This window comes from Camponotus floridanus, unplaced genomic scaffold (genome assembly GCF_003227725.1).
Source record: "Camponotus floridanus strain SB8 unplaced genomic scaffold, Cflo_v7.5 scaffold26, whole genome shotgun sequence".
Taxonomy (NCBI): Eukaryota; Metazoa; Arthropoda; class Insecta; order Hymenoptera; family Formicidae; genus Camponotus; species Camponotus floridanus.
In genome coordinates, this window is record NW_020229392.1 from 1,860,411 (window position 1) to 1,887,622 (window position 27,212).

Here is a 27,212-nt window from a genome sequence, read left to right on the forward strand (position 1 = left end):
AAAGAAATCTCTTTTCCTCCGTCACGTTATCCCATCATCTCCGATGTATCGATACGGAATGCAATACTCTCTCTTCGCAAAATCTCTGACAGTGAATATCGCATATAATGCAAATTATCACACTGTTATCGACGGTAACGTTGGCGGGAGTCGCTTCTCCTCTTTCTATCATGTGGAAATTCTTGTCTTGAGAGGTGAACCTGACTGAGGCTACGTGTTGATGAGCGATAGGGAGGGCGAGCGGCGACCTCGGAGGGGTATTCGCTTCTGTATTTTTGCGACTCCATTTACACATGCGCGCACACATATAAACGTATACAATCGGAGATATATATGTGTATGAATATAACTTTTTCTCTCACATGTATACACAAATATATGTTCCACGTGTTCCCTACTCTATTGGTGGTACCAAACATTCCAGTAGTATATATAAGGGCAGCTCTTTCGTACGATGTATTATAACCGGAGAGAGTAGCCACCGAGTGACACGTTTTTATAACGCGGTAATATTATTCTTGGTAATCCATTCGATTCATTCGCAATTGAGAAATCAGCGATTCGAGATTCGCAACCAGCGAGGCGAGATTCTTTTTCTTTTTTGAAGCTCTTGTGACGCTTCTCTCTTTTTTTCTCTTTTTTTCTCGACTTTGCGCGAGATCGTCACCTTTCGTTTCTTTTAAGATATATTTACACCTAAGATCGCATTTTTCCCAGCAGAATACTAGTGTTCGTATTAAGATCGGATCTCTCAACTCGATTTTCGCAATCGCTCGCTACGGAAAAGATCTTACTGTAAAAATTAAGAGTACTGTAAAAATTTAAAGTCCAGAATTGATTTTATCGACATAATTCTTATCTTTTCTAAAGAGATCTTGGAAAGAAAAAGTGTTAGATCTTTCTTAAAGTCTAACGAAGAAATTTGAAAAATTTTGTTTCGCCTCTTCCTGAAAAAGAAGCCTATATCGAGTAAGCACTGCCAGAAGACAATCGATCACAGCACTAACATGATTGTAGAATCAATTCTTATGGCAGGAGGATTTTGGATGATCCTCTCTGTCTGTCCGCTATTACTTCTGTTAGTTTTATTGATAAAACGAGGAAGATTTTTGTACGCCTTGAGGAAGATACCCTATCCCATAGCACTGCCCATCATCGGTAATGCTTATCAACTCAACTGTTCGTCAGAAGGTAAGCTTTTGTGATTTCGGTATATTAAAAAACATAGCAATATCGCAGTGACAATTATGTATATCTTACATTTTTCATGCATGATAACATCATAATTCGTTATGTATGGCTATTATTACTGATAAGAGGACGAATGATATTAACAACTTTGCTAAAAATGAATGTAAATCCGATATTCCTTAATATTGAATATAATATATAATCTTTTTTTCGGTCGTTCATATGTCGCATAAAAAAGATATTGTTACGAAAAGCTTATATAACTAGAATAATATTTATATTATTAATCAAAGGAAGAGAAAAGATAATTAATGCATGTAAATTTTATTGAGGTCGCAGATTGTGTGTGTATATATATATATATATATATACACAATCTGCGACTTCAATAAAATATATATATATATATATATATATATATATATATATATATACAGGGTAAGCCATTTTAATTTATTCACCCCAATAACTTTTTTATATTTGAATGTACAACAAAATGTTTCAAAAAAAAAAAAAAAAGGTAGTTGAAATCGATCAGCACTGGCAATATTTATTGAGTTAAAAAATCACAATCACGACGTTTCGACCATAGGTTTTGGTCCTTTTCGAGTGAAAAAATTAATGATACTAAATTACATAGATGTTCGAGTAAGATTTGAGCAACAAGTTATATATACATACAGTAATTAAATTAACAGTTCTATCGTGAGAAATAAGAAATCACTTCGTCAAGATTATCATGTCACTGTCTACATTAACACACAGAGAGAGACTAGACAACTTTTATTATTCTATCATAAGTATCGTTTAAATTTTCAGTGTCCTTTTGTAAGTTAATCGTGTTGTCAAACTTTTGACAACACGATTAACTTACAAAAGGACACTGAAAATTTAAACAATACTTATGATAGGATAATAAAAGTTGTCTAGTCTCTCTCTGTGTGTTAATGTAGACAGTGACATGATAATCTTGACGAAGTGATTTCTTATTTCTCACGATAGAACTGTTAATTTAATTACTGTATGTATATATAACTTGTTGCTCAAATCTTACTCGAACATCTATGTAATTTAGTATCATTAATTTTTCTTGTTGTTGTATTATTGGAAATAATATTTTTTTTGTAGTTCACTCGAAAAGGACCAAAACCTATGGTCGAAACGTCGTGATTGTGATTTTTTAACTCAATAAATATTGCCAGTGCTGATCGATTTCAACTACCTCTTTTATTTATTTACTGGCGATCTTCAAGATAATTTAAAAATGTTTCAAATAAAAGTTGCTTGACTTTGAGGGGGACAGAAGATGGGTGGCAAAAATTTGACCTTCGATAGTCATTTGAAGGTCACATAAAGGTTACCTTCAATTTCTTAAATGGAACCTCCTATTTTTCATTGCATATTCTTATAGCTTATCTCGAAAGCTTTCCAAAACACTATAATTAACCTTTTCATTAAGTACTTTTTGAGTTATAAGGCTTGAAATAATTTCTTAATTTTACATAAATCATAAAATATCTAGTAAACCATTCATTTTTCGATTATCTTACCTTCATACTTTTATGTACAAAATAATGAGAGGAATAAATTAGTGTAAAGAAAACATACAGTTGTTTTTAAGAAAAAATATGGAATTGTTAATTGCAAAACTTCGAAAAAAGATTTATGGAAAATGTAACAGTGTTTATTCGAGAATATTATAAAAATTCCTTACATCATAATAAGAATTAAATGAGCTTCTCATACGTTTTGATTTTATTTCAATTAGTATTGTTTATGCAAAATGAAATCATTTTCTTCCATAATAAATCATGAAGACCGTTCCTTTCATAACAGACCGAAAAAATTGAAAAAATCAATCAAGCATATAAAACATAGTGTAATTTTGTTTAAATTATTATATAACAGTTTGATATTGACTATAAAACAGTATTTGTTCTTTTTTAAAAGTATCTGTTCTCTGAACGTTCAATTCTTAAAAAATTCAGATTTTATTATATTTATTCTGTTAATTACACAAATTGATTATTATAATAAGAGACAAATAATCTCGCATAACTTTCGCGCATAGAGACACCCACGCGATGGGAGAAAATAATAAAGAAAAAAAGAATGATTCGCGCTATTCATTAATAATAAACGTCGGCCATCCTGCACGTGTCAAGAAACGAAATTGTAAGGAAGAGAAAAAATAAAACAAACCGAGTCGAGATCGTTTGGGCGGTCTGAGTATTATTACACGCAAGTTTATACGGGCAACAGTGTTATGTACGCTCCTCTCGTTTCGGGGAGAGAATAAAAAAAGCATCCACGCACACAGGACAAAGTTTCATAAAAAAAGCCTCCTGTATCTGAGATTCTTCGCGATCGGAGAACGACTCTGGATCAGATTTCAACCAGACGTCGATCGCGAGAAGAGAATAGAATTTAATTTGATGCTACGTACGCGTTATGACACATATGTCAATTAATCAGACCGACCAGCACAAAAGGAGAGACGTGTAATTAACGTGTATAGTGGCAACACGAATATGCATTGCTAAAACCGTCATTGATCCCTATTGTTTTGTAAAACAAGAAAAAGAATGTATATCGATGTATTTAAAGATAAAATCTTAGCCTACAACGATACTCTATTGCAAATATTGTTAATCGATATTTTTTTCTATTTGATTTTATTTTCGCTTATTATGTGCTTTCAAAAAATTTCGACTTCAATCAAAATTTATGGCCGCTCTTTCTTCTTCCTTATTTTATAAGCAATATCTAGGAAAATTTACATCAGACTGTGTGTGTGTGTGATGAAAAAATTGTCAAGAGTTAAACTCTTTAATCTCTACATGCTAATGTCTAATACAAAATAGTTTTATATAGGCAAAAGACATAATAATAAAAAACAGAAAGAAAGAGTAGAATAAAAGATCTTTAAAATAAAATAAAATAAATAAGAAATAAATAAGAAAATAAAATAAATAAGAAATAATGAAAAGATTAAAAAAGATATTGCCATTTATTGTTTTCCATTTGAAAACATTTACTTATAAATTCAATTTTTTAATACGCAAAAATTCTTTTTTAGAACAAATCTTAGTTTGCAATATATTGGATATTCATTAAAGTAAATATCGATAAATGTCGACAATAAACGAAATATAAATACGATTCTATATGTTTCTTTGTATCAAAAAAAAATATCATTTCGAATTGTCACGCAGAACCGGTCCCTCTTTTATGCATAATACATTTTGAGCGTTATGTCAAATTTATTCATTATTCAAACTTATGACGCATCCTCTACGGGAAAGCGGGGAATAGGCCAGCTCCCGGCCTAAAATAGGTCATCGAAGGCCCACTACTGTCCGAAGGATGCTTAGCGTCTTGTTGCATGCCTGTCAAGGTCTCTGACAGCGAAGTCTTTCTCATTCTTTTCAGAGCAGTATCTCTTTTTCTTTCTCTCTCTATCTCATTCTTTCTCTTCCTTTCTCTTGATTTCTGTCTCTGTCTTGTTCTTTACATTCCCTCATCATCCGTGTGCACTGCAAATATATGCTGTTTATGTTCGACCGGTCAATGTCCAGTAGTCAGTCTCGGTCGTCAACTCACTGCACGTGCGATTTCTCTCTTTCTCCGTTGTGCCGTACTCTTTCTTAATTCCCTATCTCTCTTTTTTTCTCGTTCTTTTTTTCAGTTTATCTATTTCTACATCGATCTTTTTTTCAATGTATCATTCAAAAAATATAAATAATTTATTATTTCTCTTCATTTCGTTGAAATAAACTACATATAAATTTTAATCAAAAAATGAAATTTTTATATGCAATGTTAAAAAAATTTATAATTGAATTGTTTAAAACATAAAGAGAAATTAAAAGAAAGAATTTTAAATATTTTTTTAAGCTTTCTATTTTATAATAGCTCTCTATCTTATCTTAAATTATTTATACGTATTGCTTTTGATAAACAATATTTATTTTTTTCTTTCTCCCTTCTTAGTCTAGAAATTTAAATCAGATTTGCTTCAGATACTAAAATTATATCCGTTCCATATTATCATCGTATTATATCTCTATACATTCATATTTTGTAATTTAACTTTTATCTTTTAAAAAATATATTTGATAAAATTAAATTATTTTTTACTATTCTTCCATCATATTACGTTATATTTTTCATCCTTTTATTTTATTATTAACAGTTTTATTCTAGCTCTGATACAAATCGTAATTTGCATCAACAAATTTCGTGTGCAATCAATAATTTGCATCATATAGAGTGGATCTAGAGCTACGATAATGTCTATTTCTGAATTCGCGACGCGAGTTAGTGACCGCGAGAATAATTGATTGTAACTGAAGCTAATCTCTTCGTAAAAACGTCGTAGATTCGGATACGAATGACATACACATTATAGACTTATTCTCGTGAAATATAACGCCGTAAAATTATCTACGAAACTTCTTAAGGATTTTCGACTATTCATTTTTGAAAATATGTATCTTAAAAATAATCATGTTTTGAAAGGTAACTTTTTGAAACACAAATAAAAAAAGTCTTTTTGTCTCATTCTACGTAATATACATAATGTTCTGTTAAAAAAGAATAATAATTCAAATTTTTTATTAAAATGCTTGATTATTCAATAAGAAATTTAAAAAATCGTTGCAGGATTAATCCAATGTAAATGTGTCTTACATATTTTCGTTTTTTCGAACAATCATATATCAATACTTTTTGTCTTAAAAATGACAAAAAACTTTTTGTCTAAAAATTATATATAGATGTAATTTAGAAATAATAAATATACTTTTCTAATGTATGTAGCATAATAATTTAAAGATCTGACCCAGCCTAAAAATCTAGAAATAAAATGAAAGTCTTGATAAACCGACATCCTGAAGTTATACATACGATTAAAAATGATAAAAGTATACGAGATCAAATCCTCTGCTCTGTGTAAATTAGACAGTTAATTATAAAAATTCTTTGTTATACCAATATAAAATTAATGTATTGTGTGTGATTAATCTTATTAATTTAATATATAATTTCTTTATATTTTTACGTGTATCGAAAGTAATAATAACTTGAATGTGCAAAAAATATAAAAAAACTGTATTTATTTTTTTTTACACTGAGAATAAATTTAAAGTGCATTGATGGAAACAGAGGAAAGTCGTAAACAATGATTATTTTAATTATAATCGCAAAAGATCTATGCCTAGCAATAGTTCGTGCGAGATCGATAACCATATATATATTAATAATTACACAACGGAATGTTGATATTTTTGTTTAACTTTATGTTAAAGAGTTAAACAATTATACAACAAAATATCAACATTCCGTTGTATAATTGCCTATCATAATAAATAAATCGAGAAACATTAAAAAATTAACAAAATAATTTCTTAGAAATTTTAGCGATTTTAAAATTCAATTTGTCTCTTTTTTTACAGAATTTTTTCAGAATTTGATTAGATGGGCTGAAGAGTTTGGGAGCATTTATTTGATCTGGGTCGGTCTGCGACCTTTTATCTTCCTCTATAAAGTGGAAGCAGTGCAATTAGTGCTTGGTAGCAGTATGCACAATGATAAAAGTTTGGAATATACATACTTGAAGCCATGGCTTGGTACTGGCCTGGTGACCAGCAATGGTAAGTGATTAACGATTGGTTAAAGTCATATTTCGACGACGAATATTTTTTGTCGGATATCACATCTGGCCTCATTCTGTTTGAACAAGCTAAATTTAGCTAGATACACAATGTGTTTTTAAGATCTTCTTCTATTTAAATTTCAAAAGTGTCTATTGAAATTTAAATAGAAGAAAATCTTAAAAACACATCATATATCTAGCTTATTTAGCTAAATTTAGCTTATTCAAACAGAATGAGGCCATGTATGTTCTTGCACAATCGTATTTTTTGATATGCAATAATATATATTATGTTGAATATCATCGAAATGTAAAATTAACTAATATTATATTCCCTTTTCAGGTGAAACATGGCAGTTTCGCAGGAAATTACTGACGCCGACGTTCCACAGCGGTCTTCTCGCAACATATTTTAAGATTGCAAAAGAAGAGACGAATGTTTTAATTTCTTGTCTCGAAAAAGAAAGTAACAAATTCGACGTGGTACCCTATTTAAAACGCGCCACTCTCGACATTATATGCCGTGAGTTAATATAACTGCTAATTTGATCCGATAGTTAATAAATTTAAAATTGTTTTAATTACACATATATAATTAATTAATTTGCGATTTACAAATAAACAATTATTTCTAATTAAAAGTATCATTTTTTGTATTAAATTGATATATTTTTCATTATATTTTATATATTTTATATATTTTATATGTTCTTTTTATTACCATTATTTATTTTTTTTTATATATATATTTATTGTTAGTTTTATTAAAGAAAAATATATTAATTTTTTTCAATGCAACAACGTAGTACAAATTAACTTATTCAACAAACTCTGGTAAAAATAATTTTTTATTTAAAATAAAATAAACTTATTTTATTTCAGAATCTGCAATGGGCTATAAACTAAATGCTCAAATAAATTCCAAAAATGAATATGTAGAAGCTGTGGACAAGTAAGTGTCTTTTGCCTGAAATATATATAGATAGATTTTTACATAGATTTCTTTTCGCATTTTATACAACATACGATGTTGAAGTCACATAATGAAGTTATGTTAAAAAAATCTCTCTTTTTAATTTTCAGAATTGCATCTATTGTACAAATGCGTTTTACAAACGTATGGGTATCTAATGATAAAATTTTCAAATTAACTAAAGCAGGAAAGGAGCATGATCACGCACTTCGGATCATTCAAGATCTTGTTGACAAAGTAATGAAAACCTTAAATTAAATAAATACGAATGATTAGAGTTTTTATAGTCATTTGTTAGTGTGAAAATTCACGAGATTTCACGGAGCGAAGCTAAAATTATGAATCGGGATGATTTAGTTAACATAATATTGCGATTTTCATATTTAAATTTCATCAAACTAACTATTTTTTTTATTATTATTGCAATTTTAATACAATTTTGGAATGAAATTGAACACTAAATTTCGAAAATTAAATTACGGTTTCAATTCCAATCTTAGATAATACTATATCTAAAAAAAAAGAATCTCTTTCTCTTTTTAGTGCAATTTGATATCGAGACTTTTCGAGTATAATTATAGAGATAAAAAGTTAAAAAATTGATATGTAGTATTTTCGCTTTCGACGTATATACGGAATGTTTCATTCATAGGTAATCGCACAGAAAAAGATCGAATGGCAACAGAAACATGATGGGAGCCTTAATAAACCGCTAAATAAAAAACAGGTTCTATTGGACTTACTGCTCGACATATCGAAGAATGGAACTGTGCATCTTTCAGATGCGGATATTCGTGATGAAGTAAATACTTTTATGTATGCCGGACATGACACAATGGCTACGAGCATATCTTGGACGCTTTATGCGTTGGGACGACATCCCGAATATCAGGTACTATTGCATTAACATTTAATTTTAGCAATTCTCATTGAAATTTAATGAATCTTCGACATTTACAATATTTCTTTGAGAGAAAGAGTGAGATTTTTCATCTAAATAAACTTAGAAAAATTGATATTTGATATATTTTAAGAAGATTTAATTATAATTAATAGATACATGTACTTTTCTCTCATATTGTTAACATTAACTTAACATTCTCTCCTGCTTTCTCTTAGGAAAAGATCTTGGACGAATATTATAATACATTAGGCACAACAGAAGTCACGTTACAAAATATCCACAAATTAACATGGCTGGACGCCTGTATTAAAGAACAATGGAGAATATATCCGGTAGCACCGCTCATAGCGAGACAGATCTACAAACCGATCAATTTGAGTAAATATCTTTCAATTTTATTTTTCGAAAAATCGATATATCCCTCTTCACGAGACTTCTAACAAAATATTATTTACTTGATAATATTACTGCATTATTATTTCATATCTCTTAATGTTATAATCATAGATATATAACATTATCAGTTGATATAAATAATAAACATTTGTAGAGTATATTTTTGTTGAACAATTGTTAAGCAACAGATTTTAAGATGTATTTCCTAATATTACAAATGTAATTAAGAATTGTGTAATGTAAACGAGGATTTTTTTCTTATCTATATTTTTATGTTTCTAGTGGGTAACGAAATACCACCAGGTTCCACAGTTCTCATCAATTCTTATTTGCTGCATCGAGATTCGCGTTTCTTTCCCGATCCGCATATTTATCGTCCAGAGCGGTTCTTACCGAATAGTCCAAAATTACCTCCTTACAGCTTCATCCCTTTCAGCGCTGGTTCACGAAATTGTATCGGCTCAAGATTTGCCACATCGGTCATCAAAGTGGCCGTATTATCTGTGCTAAAAGCTTTCCGCGTGGAGGCTTCCGATACACAAGATCAATTACGTTTCAAATCGGAATTAGTACTAGTAAATGCGAACGGACATCGGCTAAAAATAACACCACGTTAACAGTGATGACTTTACATTATTTCGTAACACCAAAGAATCTAAATGATTTGCTAAAATTTTTTGTTGCATTGAGAGTTATTGTATTGCATTATGAGTTATATATACGTAACTTTAGATACATCTAAATTAATCTATTCTATCATTATATTATGTATAATCAAAACAACCCCAATAGCCAAGTCTGCTAAAGCAGATCTTGTCAGGGAATCTGTTACAAATTGTTGTCTACAGAAAGATTACAGAATCGATGCAGGTTCTGATATATCATGTGATGTCAGCAGAATGTCAACAGAAATATAATAAAGCTTGTTAACATAATCAGTTACCAGATTGGCAGCAAAAATCGAACAGATTCTGCCGGCATAACTTAGTGGCAAATTGGTGGCAGAAATTGAACAGGATCTGTGCGATGCAATTTGACAACAGATTGTCGGCAAAAATCGAGCAGGATCTGCGCATACAATCTCTGATAGCAGATTGATGGCAGAAACGGAACAGGGTTTGCATGATTCGATAATTCCTTCACTTACCGCTACGCGAGCTGTACTTTCTCGTAATTGAATTTCTGTCAGAAATATATATAAAGTCGCGAATATGAATAAAAGACTAAAAATGTAGTAATTATTTTAATTTCTATCACTTTAATTTCTGATATCTGATACAAGCAAATGAGAGTCAGAATATTAAACTGATTGAAATCAATATGATAAATGAAAAATTATTCATGTACTGCCTATTTGAGGCATAAAGCAAGAATTTAATTCTAAATATAATAAATTAGTCTCAAGTCAATTCATCTCAAGTTTTACAAGTTACATTTACTTTTATCATTTACTTTATTATTAATTTAATTAAATTGAATTAGTTCTTCGCTATATGAGATATATCTACGATATAACATATTACATATATGTCATTTTCTAAGAAAATTCTAATTAACTTGCCAATAATATTGTTATTTAGCACCTGTAATAATCAATTGTGTTGCATTTATATAACATTAATAAAAGTAAGCGCAAATCTTGTGAAGTTTCTGCTATCAATTTGTTATCATGCGCAGATTCTGCTCGGTTTCTGCTGACAATCTAACATCAAATTGCATGCGCAGATCCTGCTCGATTTCTGCCGACAATCTGATATCCGATTCTGTGAGCAGGTTCTGCTAGCAGATTAGAAGCAGAATGAGGACGCAGTAGATGTCATTCTGCTGACATGGTTTGATCAAATCTGTTGCCAGTCTGTCGACATACTGCTTACATTTTGCTTATTGGGAATATGTTTATATGTGTGATAATAAAGTATTCTTTTACAAGCTAACATAAGATTGCCTCTCAAACGTATCTAGGATAAAGGGAACCGTCATACCTAAATAACTTTTGTTACGACATGACTAAATATCAGTAATTAAATAAATATAGGTTTGCTTTTCCAATAACTCTTTTAGTTTAAGTGTTTTCATTTGGTAGGAATTATTAATCTCAGTATATAAAGCACACCTCCTAGGCAAAAATTTTTTCGGTTCATTAGTAGATAATAACCCATAAATCACATTTCAAAGTGATGAAAAAAGAGGAGTTTTTAGTGGGTAGAGGCCGTTCAATAGGCCGAGTCCCACACTATCCTGACCTACGGGGGTCAGGATGTGCGTAAAAAGCATTTTCTCCTCTTGCGTAAAAAAAAAAAAAAAAAAAATGCACCATGGGAAGTAGTTTTGAATAAATGGCATTTAACTTCTAAATATCGACTTCAATTATTAACGAAATCATCTGATAAAGAATTGAATAACATATTTGAGGACTGGCCGCTTTTGAAACATCCATATATGGATATAAACTTATCAAACATAATTTTGAGCAAATGCAGTTAACAAATTTCTGTTTAACTTTAGAAAAATGGAACTAGTTTTTTAATATAATATAACAAAATATACAACTTACAAATAAAAATGATGATTTCTCAAATATAATAGAAACATTAAATTTAGATATATCTCGCACAATAATTTATTTATTATATTTATATTATTATTATATATTGCACTATATATACAATACGCAATATGCTTGATTACAACTTAATAATTTGTCTTTCTTTTCTTATAGATTCCAAATTAAATATAACAATACAACTTCTTTCATACATGATCCATTCAACACAAAAGGTCAAACAAAAACACATTGCGACAAAGAAAAACTATAATAAAGCATCCATTGCTTTGTCAAAAGATAGCATGATAAAATGTGTAACTGTAAGTATATTGATATCTAAAATTTATATTTAAACATACATAATGTTTGGATTAATTTAAAACTTGATTATATTATTGTAGACTTCTGCTGATATTACAAAGATTTCAGAAGCCATCGACGAAGCAAAAAAAATCAAACATCTATACACAAAGGAAGATGTATACTCTAGTTCTAGTTGAATAAATATTAATTGTTTTAAGTCTATCATAAGTTTGTATATCCGCAAATATATCATAAGTTTGATCATTTGTCACAAGCATTAAATTTAATTGAAATGTATTCTGAATCCCAGTAAGTACAGTATTTTAGTCTAGAATATTAAATTAAAACAATAATTTGCTTACTACATAGAATTAGCGTGAGAAGACTATATATTTTAATATAGAAAACTCCTTTCTTTCCCAGATAGCCAAGCTTGATATGACATATTCAGCAAACAAATGCATCGCATGTATTATATATTTGCAGTATACTTGCTGACATCGAGATACAATGCGTTACGAATGCAGCTATATGTCTGCTTCTACATGCAATCAATTAACGAAGCAAATGGTCTGCAATATTGATATTACGTTGTCTACAACATGTCAGCAATATGCTGACATGTTGCAATTAATTTGTTGTTATTAGCACATGAATTCATGTGAGTTCAACATAACAGACATAATGCTGTCTCACCTTGTCTCTAGTTTGTTAAAATTAGTTGCTTCAACAATTATTGGCAACATGACAACAACCTCATTGCATTTGGCTATCTGGGTTGTGACAATCTCTGTCTTTCTTTGAATAAAGTATTAATATTATTCGTTTTAAAATAATTATTTTCTTCTAAAAAGAAAAAGATGTTTTCAATGTGAGAATATAGTTTTCATAAAAAAGTAAATTATTAATTTGAAGCAAGAATGTTATTTAATAAATATAATAAATTTTGTTATTTTATTAAAATAAATAATAATATTGGAATATATATTCTTTTACTTTCTATAAGAATATGATATATTTAATTACAATAAAATTTCAATAAATCAAGCAAAATATCAATTCTCATTTTAAATATTTCATTTTCTCATAGCAAACAGCAAAATCACTTGAAATAACATTCTTTTAAATATATAGCATTTGAAAAGTATTTCAGAAAATTTATTAATAGTAGATCTTATAGAAAAAAATTGCTTGCTTATATTGTTTATAAGTCTTATAAAGATATAAATTCAACTATATTCCATTTTATAGAAGAGATTTAATTAATCTTTTATGTTAAAGTATAGCTTTTTAGTATAACATTGTTCTCTATGGTTTTTCAGTTTAACGAGATCCAATTTATTTTCAATTATAAATAAGTAAATATATCATATTCTTATAGAAAGTAAAAGAATATATATTTCAACATTATTATTTATTTTAATAAAATAACAAAATTTATTATATTTATTAAATAACATTCTTGCTTCAAATAATTTACTTTTTTATGAAAACTACATTCTCACATTAAAAACATCTTTTTCTTTTTGGAAGAAAATAATTATCTTAAACGAGTAATATTAATACTTTATTCAAAGAAAGACAGAGATTGTCACAAAGAAAGGAGTTTTCTATATTAAAATATATAGTCTTCTTACTGTAACTCTATGTAGTAAGCAAACTTCCAAACCAAATTCTTGTTTTAATTTAATATTCTAGACTAAAATACTGTACTTATTGGGATTGTATTGAGCCATTTAATTTTATTTATACATATATATCAAGTGTAATAAATATAATTCAATATTGAATTTAAAAGATTATTTCATATCGTGTAAAGATTATTTAGTACATATTCTATACAATTTCAAATTAGCATTGTGCAATAGATAAAATAAGAAAAATACTATTTTTGATTTCTTTAAATAATTAACAGTTATATATCTTACCACGCTAAATATTAGTTATTTTTAATTAATATTGTTTAAGTAATCTTTTATATCTCGTCAATATTGAATTATATTGACATTTAATGGTAATAAATTTATAATTAGAAAAGGATATTTTAAAATGTTGAGTAATTCATTACTATGCAAAATATGTTATTACTAGGCTAAATGCTTAATAGTTTCAAGTCAGTACAATTCCGTTTGATTTTTTAGTGAAAAATATAAATCTGAAAAAAAATATAGTTATACTTTTATGATTAGAAATAAAATTAAAAAAATTAAAATTAAACAAATATGTTCGTAATTATTGTTCGTATAATTACCAGTCTTTTTCCTTGCACTGTTCCGCGATTTGCCATGCTCTCATTATTTTTATTATTAAATGAGCAATGTTTATATCATTATCCCAGATTTTGTAAGTCTGTCTGTTATACTGAATTGGCTGTTCTCTCTTCTAATTCGAAACTTATTTTTTTACTCCACATTAAAAGAAAATGACAAATAACTTTGATTTTAATTTTATGATATAATTCATAACTTTAGATATAGTTCATAACTTACTTTTATTTATATAATTTATACAATATAATATATGACATACATGCAATTCATAAATTTAATACAAATTAGCATTTCTAAAAAAAAATTATTTTCTGCCAAAACTAAATATTAAAAATATATACATTAATATCATAATTACTTTTATATCCAAAATGTTTAATTGTATGGTTTGTAATTAGATTTTCTCTTATTTCACATATCTCAAATGCCACATTAAACTTAAACGTGTTGATCAATTATATTCAGAAACTAAATGTAACATTTGGAATTGCATGAAATCATATAATACTGTTTATTCACTACTTCATCATATATATAGCCCATGATATTAAATCAGATAAAGGATGTAAAACGAAAAAGAATCCAAGTCGTTAAATGAATCGATAATTAAAGCAACAAGTTCTCAGAATGTAAATCTAGTTGAAAGAATAGAGCCAATAAACGTTTATGCTGCAAGTTTAGAACCTATATTAAATAAAAAAGAAAATTATAACTTTTCTCTTGAAAATTTTAAATCTAAAATATTAAATCTAACGTTAGTCAACGTTAGTTAACGTTAATCAATAATTTGTCATTAATGATTAGTGATTTTATACTGGAAAATAATTTAATTTGGCAATTATACTTGCTTCTAAAGAAGATTGTAAATATCTCATGCTCACATTTGTTAACTTTTAAATGTATTGCTTTATTTTATCTCGCTGTTTCTAAATATTTATCTTTACATAACAAATTAATAAATATTGCATTTAAATTTTTAAATCTAAACATCATAATCTATTACATTATGCAAGAATTATGAAGAAACTGAGCGACTATATATATGAATATCATGAACAAAGTCAAATAAAAAATATATATAATCGTTGTAATAAAACAAAAATATATGACTACATTGTAAAATATATGGTTTATTTGTATTACTTGTTTTTCTGTAGACAGCCCAGTGATTCTTGTTCGCTGCAATCGAAGTTCCAATGCATCGATGAGATCAAAAATTAAGGCGTTAGGCGATACAGCTTCTTATAGTAAATTCGTTGTTTGTTAAATCGAACGGATCTTCTGTTGTTCGCAACAGTTGTCGTTGTATCCTTCGTTCAAGGCGATGGATACGATCTTCCATCATCATTACATCTAAAGCAAGATAGCCATCTTAAAACAAAATTAAGAAATCATTTTATTATATAGGAAAATTTAAACAATTTAAATCAATTACAATACAAATTTTTATTTTGCATTGCTCATCTAAAGTTAAGGTTAAGCTTTTTTTATTATATATATTCATTTATTTTAAAATACATGGCTGACTATTACATATACCTCACTTTAATATTTATTATTAAATAAAAATGTGTTGTATATATATAAAATTGATACATTTAATCACGAACTTAGGAAAATTTTCTTCTTAAGTTAATGTTTAAACAATATAGTTAGATTAACCTTATTTAAATAGTATTTTAATAGTTCAAAATACAATGTATACATACATTAAGTAACTGTAATAGCTATTTATCCAACAATTTCTGATAGTTCATTATATAATATAATAGATATCACTATATAATATAATAGATATAATAGTTCACTATTATATATTATACTACACACATATGCAAATATTCCATACACCAACGTTATTTCATACACCAATTCACACCGATTATCGTTAACGGCTTAGCGAGACTTCCGATATCGATTGCAATCGCGTCGACATGGCTTCGATACTTTTCGGAATTTAAAAAAAAAAAAGAAAAATACATCTTAGCAGTTGTAGTTATGCATGAATGAGTATGTGTGCGTGTATGTATATATTCTCGAGTATGTGTTGTATGTATGTATATATTCTCGAGTATGTGTTTAAGTTAGAATTAAAATTTTCTAAATTCGGCGAAACACAGGTCCAAATTAAAATACAATAATAAAATTAAGATAAAAGATTCGCGAAGTCTAAGTTCGAAAATTATTCATCTATTTCAATGATTTCTCCCAAAGTAGTGATAATACAAAGGAAAATAATATAAAGAGGAAGAAAGAAAAAAAAAGGAATAATAATAATCACTTGGACTCACATGAACTCTCACATGGACGCATCAGCTTCTCTCAAATTTGAATTTAATTAAATAACGTTTTTTGTATTATGTGATTACGTGTTTTACATGTTCACCAGTTATGGTGCCTTCTGATTATTATTACATCGGTAAAAATCTTTCACACTTTAATTCTCTGTGCGTTGCTATGTAATCAAACCGTTAATTTATGTATTTATAAATCTTTTTTAGTGTATACTTGATAAGGACCACAACCACATGGTCGAAACATCGTATTAATAAACTAAATTTTTTGGCTAGTTTGGTCGACTACAGTTTTTCTATTGATTTCTACAGTATTTCCTTTGATTATTCGACTAGCGACATTAAATTATTTACAATAACAATAATAATAATGCAAGAAATGGGAAATTAAAGAAAATGAAAATGAAAGAAAATGAAAGGGAGTAAAGAAAAAAAAATAGAAATGAAGAGTTAAATATATGTAAAGAAGGGCTTAAACAAAATATAAAGATAGAAAACAATACGAATTCTTGAAATAAATCAGAAAAGGCAACTAAAAGAAAATGAAAATTAAAGAATTGTTCATGAATCGCCTTGCGGAGATTCTCAACGAACAGAGAATTGTTCGTGAATCACTGTGGAGTTAACGCTATCTCGACTCTCCATTCTCAGTATTAGATTTGTTAGGTTTAAATGATATATAATTATATACGCGGGTTAGGTTGCGTTTTTCTATGCGCTATCATTATTCGAAGAAGGATTGCTTTGTGCTTCAAATGTAAGCCGATCCTTGATTTTTCTTTCACGGTATCATTTCGAAGAAAGAAAAGAATCGTGTAGTCCACCGGACATAACATATTAAATCACTATTTTTTACAAAAGAAGACCTTTAGTGTAATATATATTTACTACATTGTACAAACAACTGCCTGCAAGTTATAAACGATTTACGTAATATAAAAAATCAATTTTTAAAATTAAATTAATATTATTTGAAAATTTGGTTTTAAAAAATATTTCGAAGAAAATAATATTAATATTTTAATAAATATTTACTATATTTAACAAAATATTAATTATAATTAATAAATTATTTATCTTATAGAAATATCATTTTTTTTACACGAACAAATTTAATTGGAAAAATAGAGAATAAACATTATAATTCAATAAACATTGACTGCATTGAATAGCTTTAATATTTAGTAAATGATTTACTTATTGAAAGAATTACATTCTACAAATAAATACGATTGCTTATTTAAAAAAAAATGCGTTCACAGTTGTATGCAAACATATGGTTTACTAAAATTAAGGAATTTTTTTTCTTTTTATATATATTTTTTTATATTTTATATATATTTTTATGTATATTTTTTCTCAGTGTAATAAAGTGAATCCAATAGATTAATAGTCTATCGTCAGTTTCGGAAGGTTAAAACTGTAACGTTAAATATTTCTTTATGTTAAATCGGCATAATTGGGACAATCAATTATATTGATAAAAAATAAGATAAAATAAATTTTCTTTTTGCAAATAAAAGAAGATGACAATAAGAACATGATTTTATCTTCATTTGGCCCTGTCCGATGATCTTTGACAAAATCTTTTAATATATATTCATAACTTCCTATGTCGAGTGATATTGAAATGATGTACGTGGCGCCTTGTTGAGATTATTCGAACTCGTGACACGTGCATAATTTTGTCTTGAACCCATTGTATTTTATCGTATTTTATCACATTATTCATATGATAATTTTATTTATTGGCATAAATGCGCATATCCGATATATCTCTCTTTACGATTTTCAATGAAATATTAATCTTTTGTTGTCTTGGTAGGAAGGAGACAGGAGACTTTATTCTGTCCTCTTCTACTATCCGAAGCTAGCCGAAGCGCCGAGCTCACACGTACGTTGATACGAGATCCAAGGAGACAGTCTAGTGCGGACGCTCTTAGCGAGCGGTCATTACTTTGTGATAGACATTCGTGATAGACATCGTTTTTGTGTCGTGATAGACATCGTTTTTGTGTCGTGATAGACATCGTTTTTGTGTCGTGATAGACATCGTTTTTGTGTTGCAGCCGAGATTAACCAGAGGACGGAGCCGAGGATCATCCCCTGGCCACAGGATCAATGAGATTGCCCATCGCTAATTTGTAAGTCACAAATCAAATTATCAATTATTAAAAAACTAGTAAATTAATTCAAAAGTATAAATAATAATAATAATATGTAGAAACAAAATATTATTATTTATACTTTTGTGAGTCACGTACGCGATTCCGTCCGTACACTGAAAAAAAAACTTGGATGAAAAAGTCAAAATTTGTTTTGCCCAACTAAATATATTGTCCGATACATTCAAATAAATATAACTAAAATATTCCGAAATAATTTGTTGATATAAAAAAAGCTTATTCAAATCATCAAAACAGAGAGTTCAGTACAACGATGTACAGCTACTACAACAGAATATTTTTTTGGCAATATTCAACAAAATTTTTTTCAGTGTAGGCCGGCCGCTCTGTCGCCGTCAGCATTTTCGTGTCTCCATTTTGTCGCTCGGGCTTTGTACCAAGCTTTCGATTTTCGTGCATTTCAGTACCGAGCTTTCGATTTTCATGCATTGCGACCGGAGACAAACGATCGAGGCATCAAGGACATAACGTCGGCCGTAGTTTATAAGGAATCGTTCGTCTCTCTCCGGGATTCGGGGTGTCGCGAAATGCGTAGCGACCGGCTCTCGTATATCGACCACGTGCGCGGTAATTCGCGGGGAATGCGTTCGCTATCCATGCTATCGAAGAGTTGTCGAAACCGCGTAAGACATCCCCGCAATCGATCTTTATGTGACTTTCGTATATTAATTAGCGCGCGTGTGTGTGTGTGTGAAATAACAAATTAAAGAAAGAAAGAATAATAACAGTAAATTAGAAAATTTGAAATAGCAAAATATATAACAAATATTAATAATATATAACAAATATTAATTTAACAACGGTAATAAGAATATATTAGATGGATCGAATGTTTGCACGAAATCGATAACATAAGAAAGCGCTAAGTCATTTCTGATATTTATTCGAGCCCGTTTTTATGGCTAGATTTTGCAAAGCCGAATTGCGTTTCGAAAATGTAACGGAATTTCAACAGTCTCGACGCACAATAAGCGTGACAGAGACAGAACGATATTTACAAAGTCACGACGCTCAATTATTAAGCATCTTGTCGAACATATACGGTACGATAAGTCGACGATTTGATTGTTGAAATTCCGTTACATTTTCTAAACGCCGTTCGGCTTCGCAGAATCTAACTATAAAAACGGGCTCGAATAAATATACCAGAAATGCCTGATAAATTTATTTGGAACTTATTTTGAAAATCATTTTCATTTTGTCGAGAATCTAATATATAAATACAAGATTGAATTTGTGACAAATATTTCAAATTACAAATCCCTATCAATTGCTTCAATATACTTGGCTAATTAATTATTGATTTCATATTTAATTTTGATTTTTTTTAGAAAAATTATATATATTTTCTGAGGGAAAATTTTTATAATAAATTTTTACAATAAATTTTTATAATAAATTATTTATTATAAAGGTATTTTTTTAATTAAACGTTTTGTTGCATACAAGGTGGAATATTTTTTATGTACTTGGCGTATTTTTTTTACCTTTGTAAGGTTTTTTTTTGGAAGGTATAATCTTCTTAGAAAAATTTAATAATCTTTAATTTTAACAATATTATAATCTTATTTCAATATTATAATTGCCATCTCAAGGATACAATATAATTATCTTGATAATAAAAACATTTTCTTTTAACACTAAAAAAAGTTGTATTAAGAAGATGAAAGTTTTGTTTTGATCCTTCCTCTTTTATATCAATCATATGTTAAACTTCTTTCAATAATATTAACGTATTCGTAACGTATTTAACTAAATAATGATGTTATTTGGAATATATTAAAATGTCAGAGCAACATTTAATATTATATATTTAAGAGTATTGGTTTGTTAAATAAATATTTTTTTCTTTTCATTACAACACATACTATCTTTAAACAAACCTAGAAAATATTCTTCTTTCAATAATTTAGTATTATAGTTAACACTATTAGAATTTGAATCAATTGATTATATTACTTGTATTAAACAATAATATTCTTGAATCAAGAAATTCTATACTTATTGTAAAATTGCATTAGCTTCAGAATAAGCAATTATTAAGGCATCATTAACGCATTCTCATATTCTTAAATTAAAAAGCTTTATATCAAATTCAGATATATTTACGATTAAAAAAGAAAACAAAATTAAAATTCATGTTAATTTTTTAAATGAGTTAAAATATATAAATATTTTTGCATGCATTATTTATCCTTATTATTTTAACATTTTTCTTGACATTCAATATATAAAAAATAAATAATTGTTTATCAAGAAAATGACTGAACAACATGCAGAAACATACATTTTAACTCAAATAAAATATTAATATCTCAAATTTTAATTTTATTTTGTTTTTAATCGTAAATAATTCAGAAGTTGATACAAATTTTTAATATAAGAATATGAGAATACGTTAAGCATGCTTTAGTAATTTATTCTGTTAACAAATTTAACATCTCGAATTATAATTTTTGCGTTTATTGAACAATCAATGTGAATTTGATACAAAGCTTTTTATATAATTTGATACAAAGCTTTTTATATAATTTGAAAATATAGTATACTTTTGCATACGGGTATCACACATAATTCCAATACTGAAAAAATTTAAATTCTTTATTATAAATTTATTTATTATAAATTTATAAAAAACAAAAACTATGCAGTACCTACGCATGAACATACATAAACGGTCTTATAATAAATACACTTATAATGAATATACTTATAATGAATACATATCAAATATTTTCTTCTTTTACTTAAAATAAAATATTCTTTTTTTTAGAAAATGTAACGCAGAATGAAAATAAGTATTCGCATTAAGTGGAAAAAAACTTTATATTATATATTTAAAAAAGTAAAACATATATTGTTGTTCAAACTATGAACATAAAGTTAAAGAATTATCAGCAATTAATAATCAGAAATTAATTTCAATTATATTTTAAAATATATAAATATTTTTTGCTACGCAATCACAGAATATCTTGAAAACATTTTAAAATACGTACATACTATATATATATATATATATATATATATATATATATATATATATGTATATATTATATAACATTATATGTAACATATATATTTAAAAAAATACAAAACAAGAGTATTTAAAGTACACTATTTTTAGACGACTATTAAAATTTTTTATGAAATAATTATTTCTATTAAAAAAAGAATTGTATGATTTAATTATCTTAAATATTTTATATTTAATAGAATTAAAGAGGATTATAATATATTAAATCTCATACCAAAAAAATGGTCTCAACATAAAAATGTTTACAATATAATAAATAATTAACTTACCATATTTACACTACTTCATTTTATTTAGAATGATTTGTTCTTCTTCCATTTTTTCTGATCTTTCTAAGTCCTGTTTTTCTAAGTCCTTTCTTTCTGTATCTCTTTTTTCTTTTACAATTTGACGTAGCACCATAGGGTTATTATTTCTTTATTTTTTAATGTATAATTTTCCGCTAACTTGCTGTCAACAACAGCGTGTAACGGTTAAAGTAGACGTTATATTTCGCAGAGTGAGAGACAGAGTGAGAACAGTGAGAAAGCACTCTTTGTAAGAGAGAGGATTGTGCACGTAGTACGGCTTCAAATTGCACAGTACACGGCCAGCTTCTACTCTATCTGATCCTCTTTGTCCTGGAGTACATTTAAAATTTTTAGGTATTCGTTTTATATAGATTATTATATTTTATATAGATTTTTTTACATAATAATTCTTCTTCAATCTCGTCTATTGGATTATCCCTCTTTTGTATCTATAAAATATATGATATTTTTTCATCCAAATGTAATCGCGTGTATATAAGATACTAGAAATTTTTCTTTCTTCTTCAATCCTTGGCATATGTGAAAATGAAATACTACTTTTAATCTTTGAGTTTGTTTAGTAAATTTGGGAGATTTAGATCTTACGTTTGTTTGTCTTCTAGATTTCCGTTTTTTATTAATAAGTGGAGTTTGGATTTTACTTTTAATCATTTCTATTAGTTTAGACTTCATTTCGTGCTCGATTTCCTCGCGTTAGTAATTACCACGCGTTCAGCTTTAGATCATTGGCTCAACTGTTTGCCACGTTTCTGACTATTACTTATTAACAAAAAAGAATAATTTATATTAAGCAAAGATAATATATTTTTTTACTTTATTACATATATTTGTTATTAGCAAAAAGTTATTAAAATAATTTGTTTAAAATATTATATATAATTTAATTTTTTGTTATATATTGTGTATACTGTTTAGAATTGAGTTTTTATGTTAACATCAACTCATTTTTTCAAATTAATCAGATGATTTTTTTGAGAGAAAGGCTTACATATTGGCTAAGAATAGATTTCTATTATTTACGTTTCTTCCATTTTTTATTTTTTGACTTATATTTTATATATGCATTGAATATAATTAATATTTATAGAATTTAAATATAGAATTTGAATATTAATTTAAATAATAATGTTTCAATTTTTTATATATTTATATACTTATTTAAATATTAATTGTGAATAATTAAGGGGGTACGCCACCTTAACAGGTTCAAAAAATGAAAAAAATTGTTTGCCTTATTTTAATATTTGTATCTAAAATATTGGGCCAAAAGAATTTTTCAGGATACAAAGTTTTCAACTTTTTACAAAGTCACAGCACTTTGAAGGGTCGTGCGTCCGCGCAGGTAGAAAACCGGCAGGGAGCCTATTTCTCGTCGCCCGAATGAATTCTTTTATGCTTTATGGCTTGAGATCAATATGAAAATTGTATTATCATCACAGTTTGATGTTTATCTGATGGCAATTTTAACACATTGATATGTTTGGAGACGCTGCCTCTATCAATACATGTAGAGAAGATAGCGCACACAAAAGTAGAGTCAAGTCGACGCCGCCTTGCCCTCGGTTAGCTTCAGGTAAGAGAAGATATGTCCGTTAGACAAGCAGATTTCTTTTTTTTCCCGAGCTGACATCACCAAGCACAAGATCGAGATGTCGAGAATTATATATCAATCTTATCGATTAAATCTCGCGTATCCCTTCCCTTCTAGCTTAATTGTCACAAATATATAAAACATTAAAATTAATATTTAAATAAATACTATAAATACTATTTAACTAAACTTTACTAAATTAACTTTACTAAATTATATTTATGATGCATGTAAAAAATATAATCAATTAAAGAAATAAAGAATTAAAATTAAATTATATATCATGTTTCAATTATTTTAATAATTTTTTGCAAATAACAAATATGTGTAATAAAATTAAAAAAATATATTATTTTTCCTTAATATGATTTATTCTTTTTTGTAAATAAGCAACGTAGTTAGTTGACTGTGTCGAGCTCAAATGTTCATGCGGACCTTGGGCTTCCGAGCAGCCATGTCCTGGGGCCAAAATTGGCTCTGCGAGCTAGGAGCCAAGGTGGGCAGGTGGGGGCAGACTCTTTGGAGGGTTCTGCCAAGCCTGGCACCTCAGCAGCGTCCACGGGTGAAGGTTAGGTGTCTGACTCGGTTCTGACTTAAGAGCCAATCCCCCTCCCGAAAAAGGGCGCACTCGAAGTTAATGAGTCCAGTGAAGTCACCCTGATGGAGACCTCTAAAATGGACATTGAAGCCTTGCTGCCTTTGTGCGATCAAGGACGTGAGAATAGATGGCTCTCCTTTCGACTGTAGTCGAGAAGGGCAGGAGCTCTCCGTCTAAAAAGACAAAGGGAGAGCTCTTGAAGGACACTGGGGAAATTCAATTCTTCCCCGGAGCTTTCCCCCAAGAGTTCTTCGAAAAAGGAGATCACGAAGGGGAAACTCCATCCATATTAACAATGTTGCTTATTTACAAAAAAAATAATATTATATTATATAAAAATTGTATATATATATATATATATATATATATATTTATTTATTTATTTATTTATTTTATTACATATATTTATTATTAGTAAAAGGTTATTAGAATAACTTGTCTTTTACATGCATAATAAATATAATTTATAGAATTTATAGTATTTATTTAAATATTAATTTTATTTGTAACAATTAAACTAGGAGAAAAGATAGCGAGATTGATATATAATTCTTGATAAGATTGATATATAATTCTTGATATCTCGGTCCTGTGCTTGGTGACGTCAGCTTGGGAAAAAAAAGAAATCTGCATGTCTAACGGATATATCTTCTATTACCCCTGAAGCTAGCTGAGCACAAAGCGGCCACTTGCGACTCTTCTTTTGTGTATGCTATCTCCTCTACATGTGTTGATAGAGGCAGCGTCTCGAAACTAGTCGATACGACATAATTCATCGATAACTGAAAATCATGCGATTACGCTTATGAGCTCGTTTGGACAATTAAGCACGATTAAACTTACAATACAAAATAGTAATAAATGATACAATGAAATGACTATCAGCGGCAGTTACTCAAAGAGAAAGGATTCATATACGATAAATAGCTTGGATGAAATTATTGATCAGTCGCCATTTCGATCTCAATCTCGCGACGCATGTTTTCTAATTTTGATCGCAGAATTAAAGGGAATTTTAACAAAAGCTAATTACCGTGAAGTTGCTCATCCGAATTGAGCAATACTTGACTTAATTGACGACCTAACAGAAAGGTTGACACTTGTCTCACCGATGTGTCGCAGCTAGCATTTTTCTAGGTATATACGTTGTTGGGATATTTGCGATCGATTGATAAGCATTTGAATTGAGTCGAAACGTTAATGTTTGTCCTTTAATCATATCTTATCATCTTATCATCTTATTATTTCCAACATGTGCCTTGTTAAAGTTTTTTGTAAATGTTATTCTTAGCACAATAAAATCGCTTTTACGTATTCAATACCTATCTGGTCCTTAGTCTTTTATTCTATTTTATGATTTAATTTTATGATTTAACAAAATTTGTTCGGGTCTCTATTTGTTGTTAGTTTCTAAGGTTTCGAATTTTTGTAAGATTTATCTTGCAGTTGTTGATTATCTTGCTGGTTTTTTTAGGTCTTTAGATTTCGTTATTGATCCCTTAGGTTTTGTTAGTATATATATATATTATTAATCGGTTTCTTGATAGACTTTTTTTAAGGTATATATATATATATATATTATTAATCGGTTTCTTGATAGACTTTTTTTAAGGTTTTTTTAGGTCTTTAGGTTTCGTTATTGATCCCTTAGGTTTCGTTATTAATCCTTTAGATTTCGTTATTGATCTTTCAGGTTTCATTATTGATCTTTTTTTTTCTTTACCGACATTTGTTTCAGGTGTATTTGTAGTAAAATTTGTTTCTCTGCACTCTCTCTAAAAACAATCATGAAGTTGTCTTGAAATATACGATATAATTGTTTTATATGTAATTCATGTAATTCATAATATTATTACAGTTAATTATTAATTAGTTAGTATTATTATTAATTTTCAATGAAATTACATCACACAATATTGTTTTAAACATTGTTGCAAATAAATAACTCACAAACTTCATAATAATTTTTTTACAATTTACATATAATTATTGTATAATATACTAGTTAAGACAAATTATTAAATTGTTAAATTGTTTATTAATTATCTTATTACAGTCATAGATAAAAAAAATGTTTCTTTAAAATAAAATAAACTTATATGTTGCTTTTAATATAAATTTATTGCAGAGTCTGCTATAAACTAAATGCTCAAATAAATTTCAAAAACGGAAAAATAAAAAATGAATATGTAGAAGCTGTGGACAAGTAAGTGTCTTTTACTTGAAATATGTTTACATAGATTTTTACATCGATTTCTTTTCGCATTTCATGCAACATACAATGTTAAAGTCATATAATGAAGTTATGTTTAAAAAATTCCGTTTTAGAATTGCATCTATTGTACAAATGCGTTTCACAAATGTGAATATAAAATGATACAATTTTCAAGTTAATCAGAGCAGGAAAAGAACATGATCACGCGCTTCATATCATTCAAGACCTTGTTGACAAAGTAATGAAAATTCTAAGTTAATTTCGAATGATTAGAGTTTTTATAGTCATTTTCTAGTGTAACAATTTCACGAGATTTCACGGAGCAAAGTTCAAATCAAAATTACGAATCGGGATGATTTAGTTAGCATAATATTGTTAGTTTCATATTTAAATTTCATCGAACTAATTATTTTTTATTATTATTGCAATTTTAATGCAATTTTGAAATGAAATCGAACACTAAATTTCGAAAATTAAATTACAGTTTCAATTTCAAATTCAGATAACACTATATCTAAGAAAAAGGGAATCTCTTTCTTTTTTAGTGCATTTTGATATCGAGATTTTTCGGGCATAATTATAGAGATAAACAATTAAAAAATTGATATATAATATTTTCGCTTTCGACATGTATTAGGGGCAGCGTCTGGAAACTGGCCGATACGATCTCGGCCGTCTTCTCTATAATTTTAATAATATAATTTTAACAAATAATCGATGGACAAAACAAATATATAATTTC

The 27,212-nt window shown here is 28.0% G+C and overlaps 1 protein-coding gene across 1 annotated transcript; it reads left to right on the forward strand.

Moving 5' to 3' along the window:
- The first annotated feature begins 444 nt into the window (after positions 1 to 444).
- LOC105252790 (cytochrome P450 4c3) lies at positions 445 to 10,356 on the forward strand. The gene is made up of 8 exons (XM_025409366.1): positions 445 to 1,191; positions 6,648 to 6,845; positions 7,191 to 7,370; positions 7,730 to 7,799; positions 7,931 to 8,057; positions 8,473 to 8,712; positions 8,940 to 9,102; positions 9,403 to 10,356. Exons 1-8 carry the CDS (start codon positions 1,008 to 1,010, stop codon positions 9,735 to 9,737), a joined length of 1,497 nt encoding a protein of 498 aa, XP_025265151.1. The 5' UTR covers positions 445 to 1,007; the 3' UTR covers positions 9,738 to 10,356.
- The last annotated feature ends 16,856 nt before the right edge of the window (positions 10,357 to 27,212 follow it).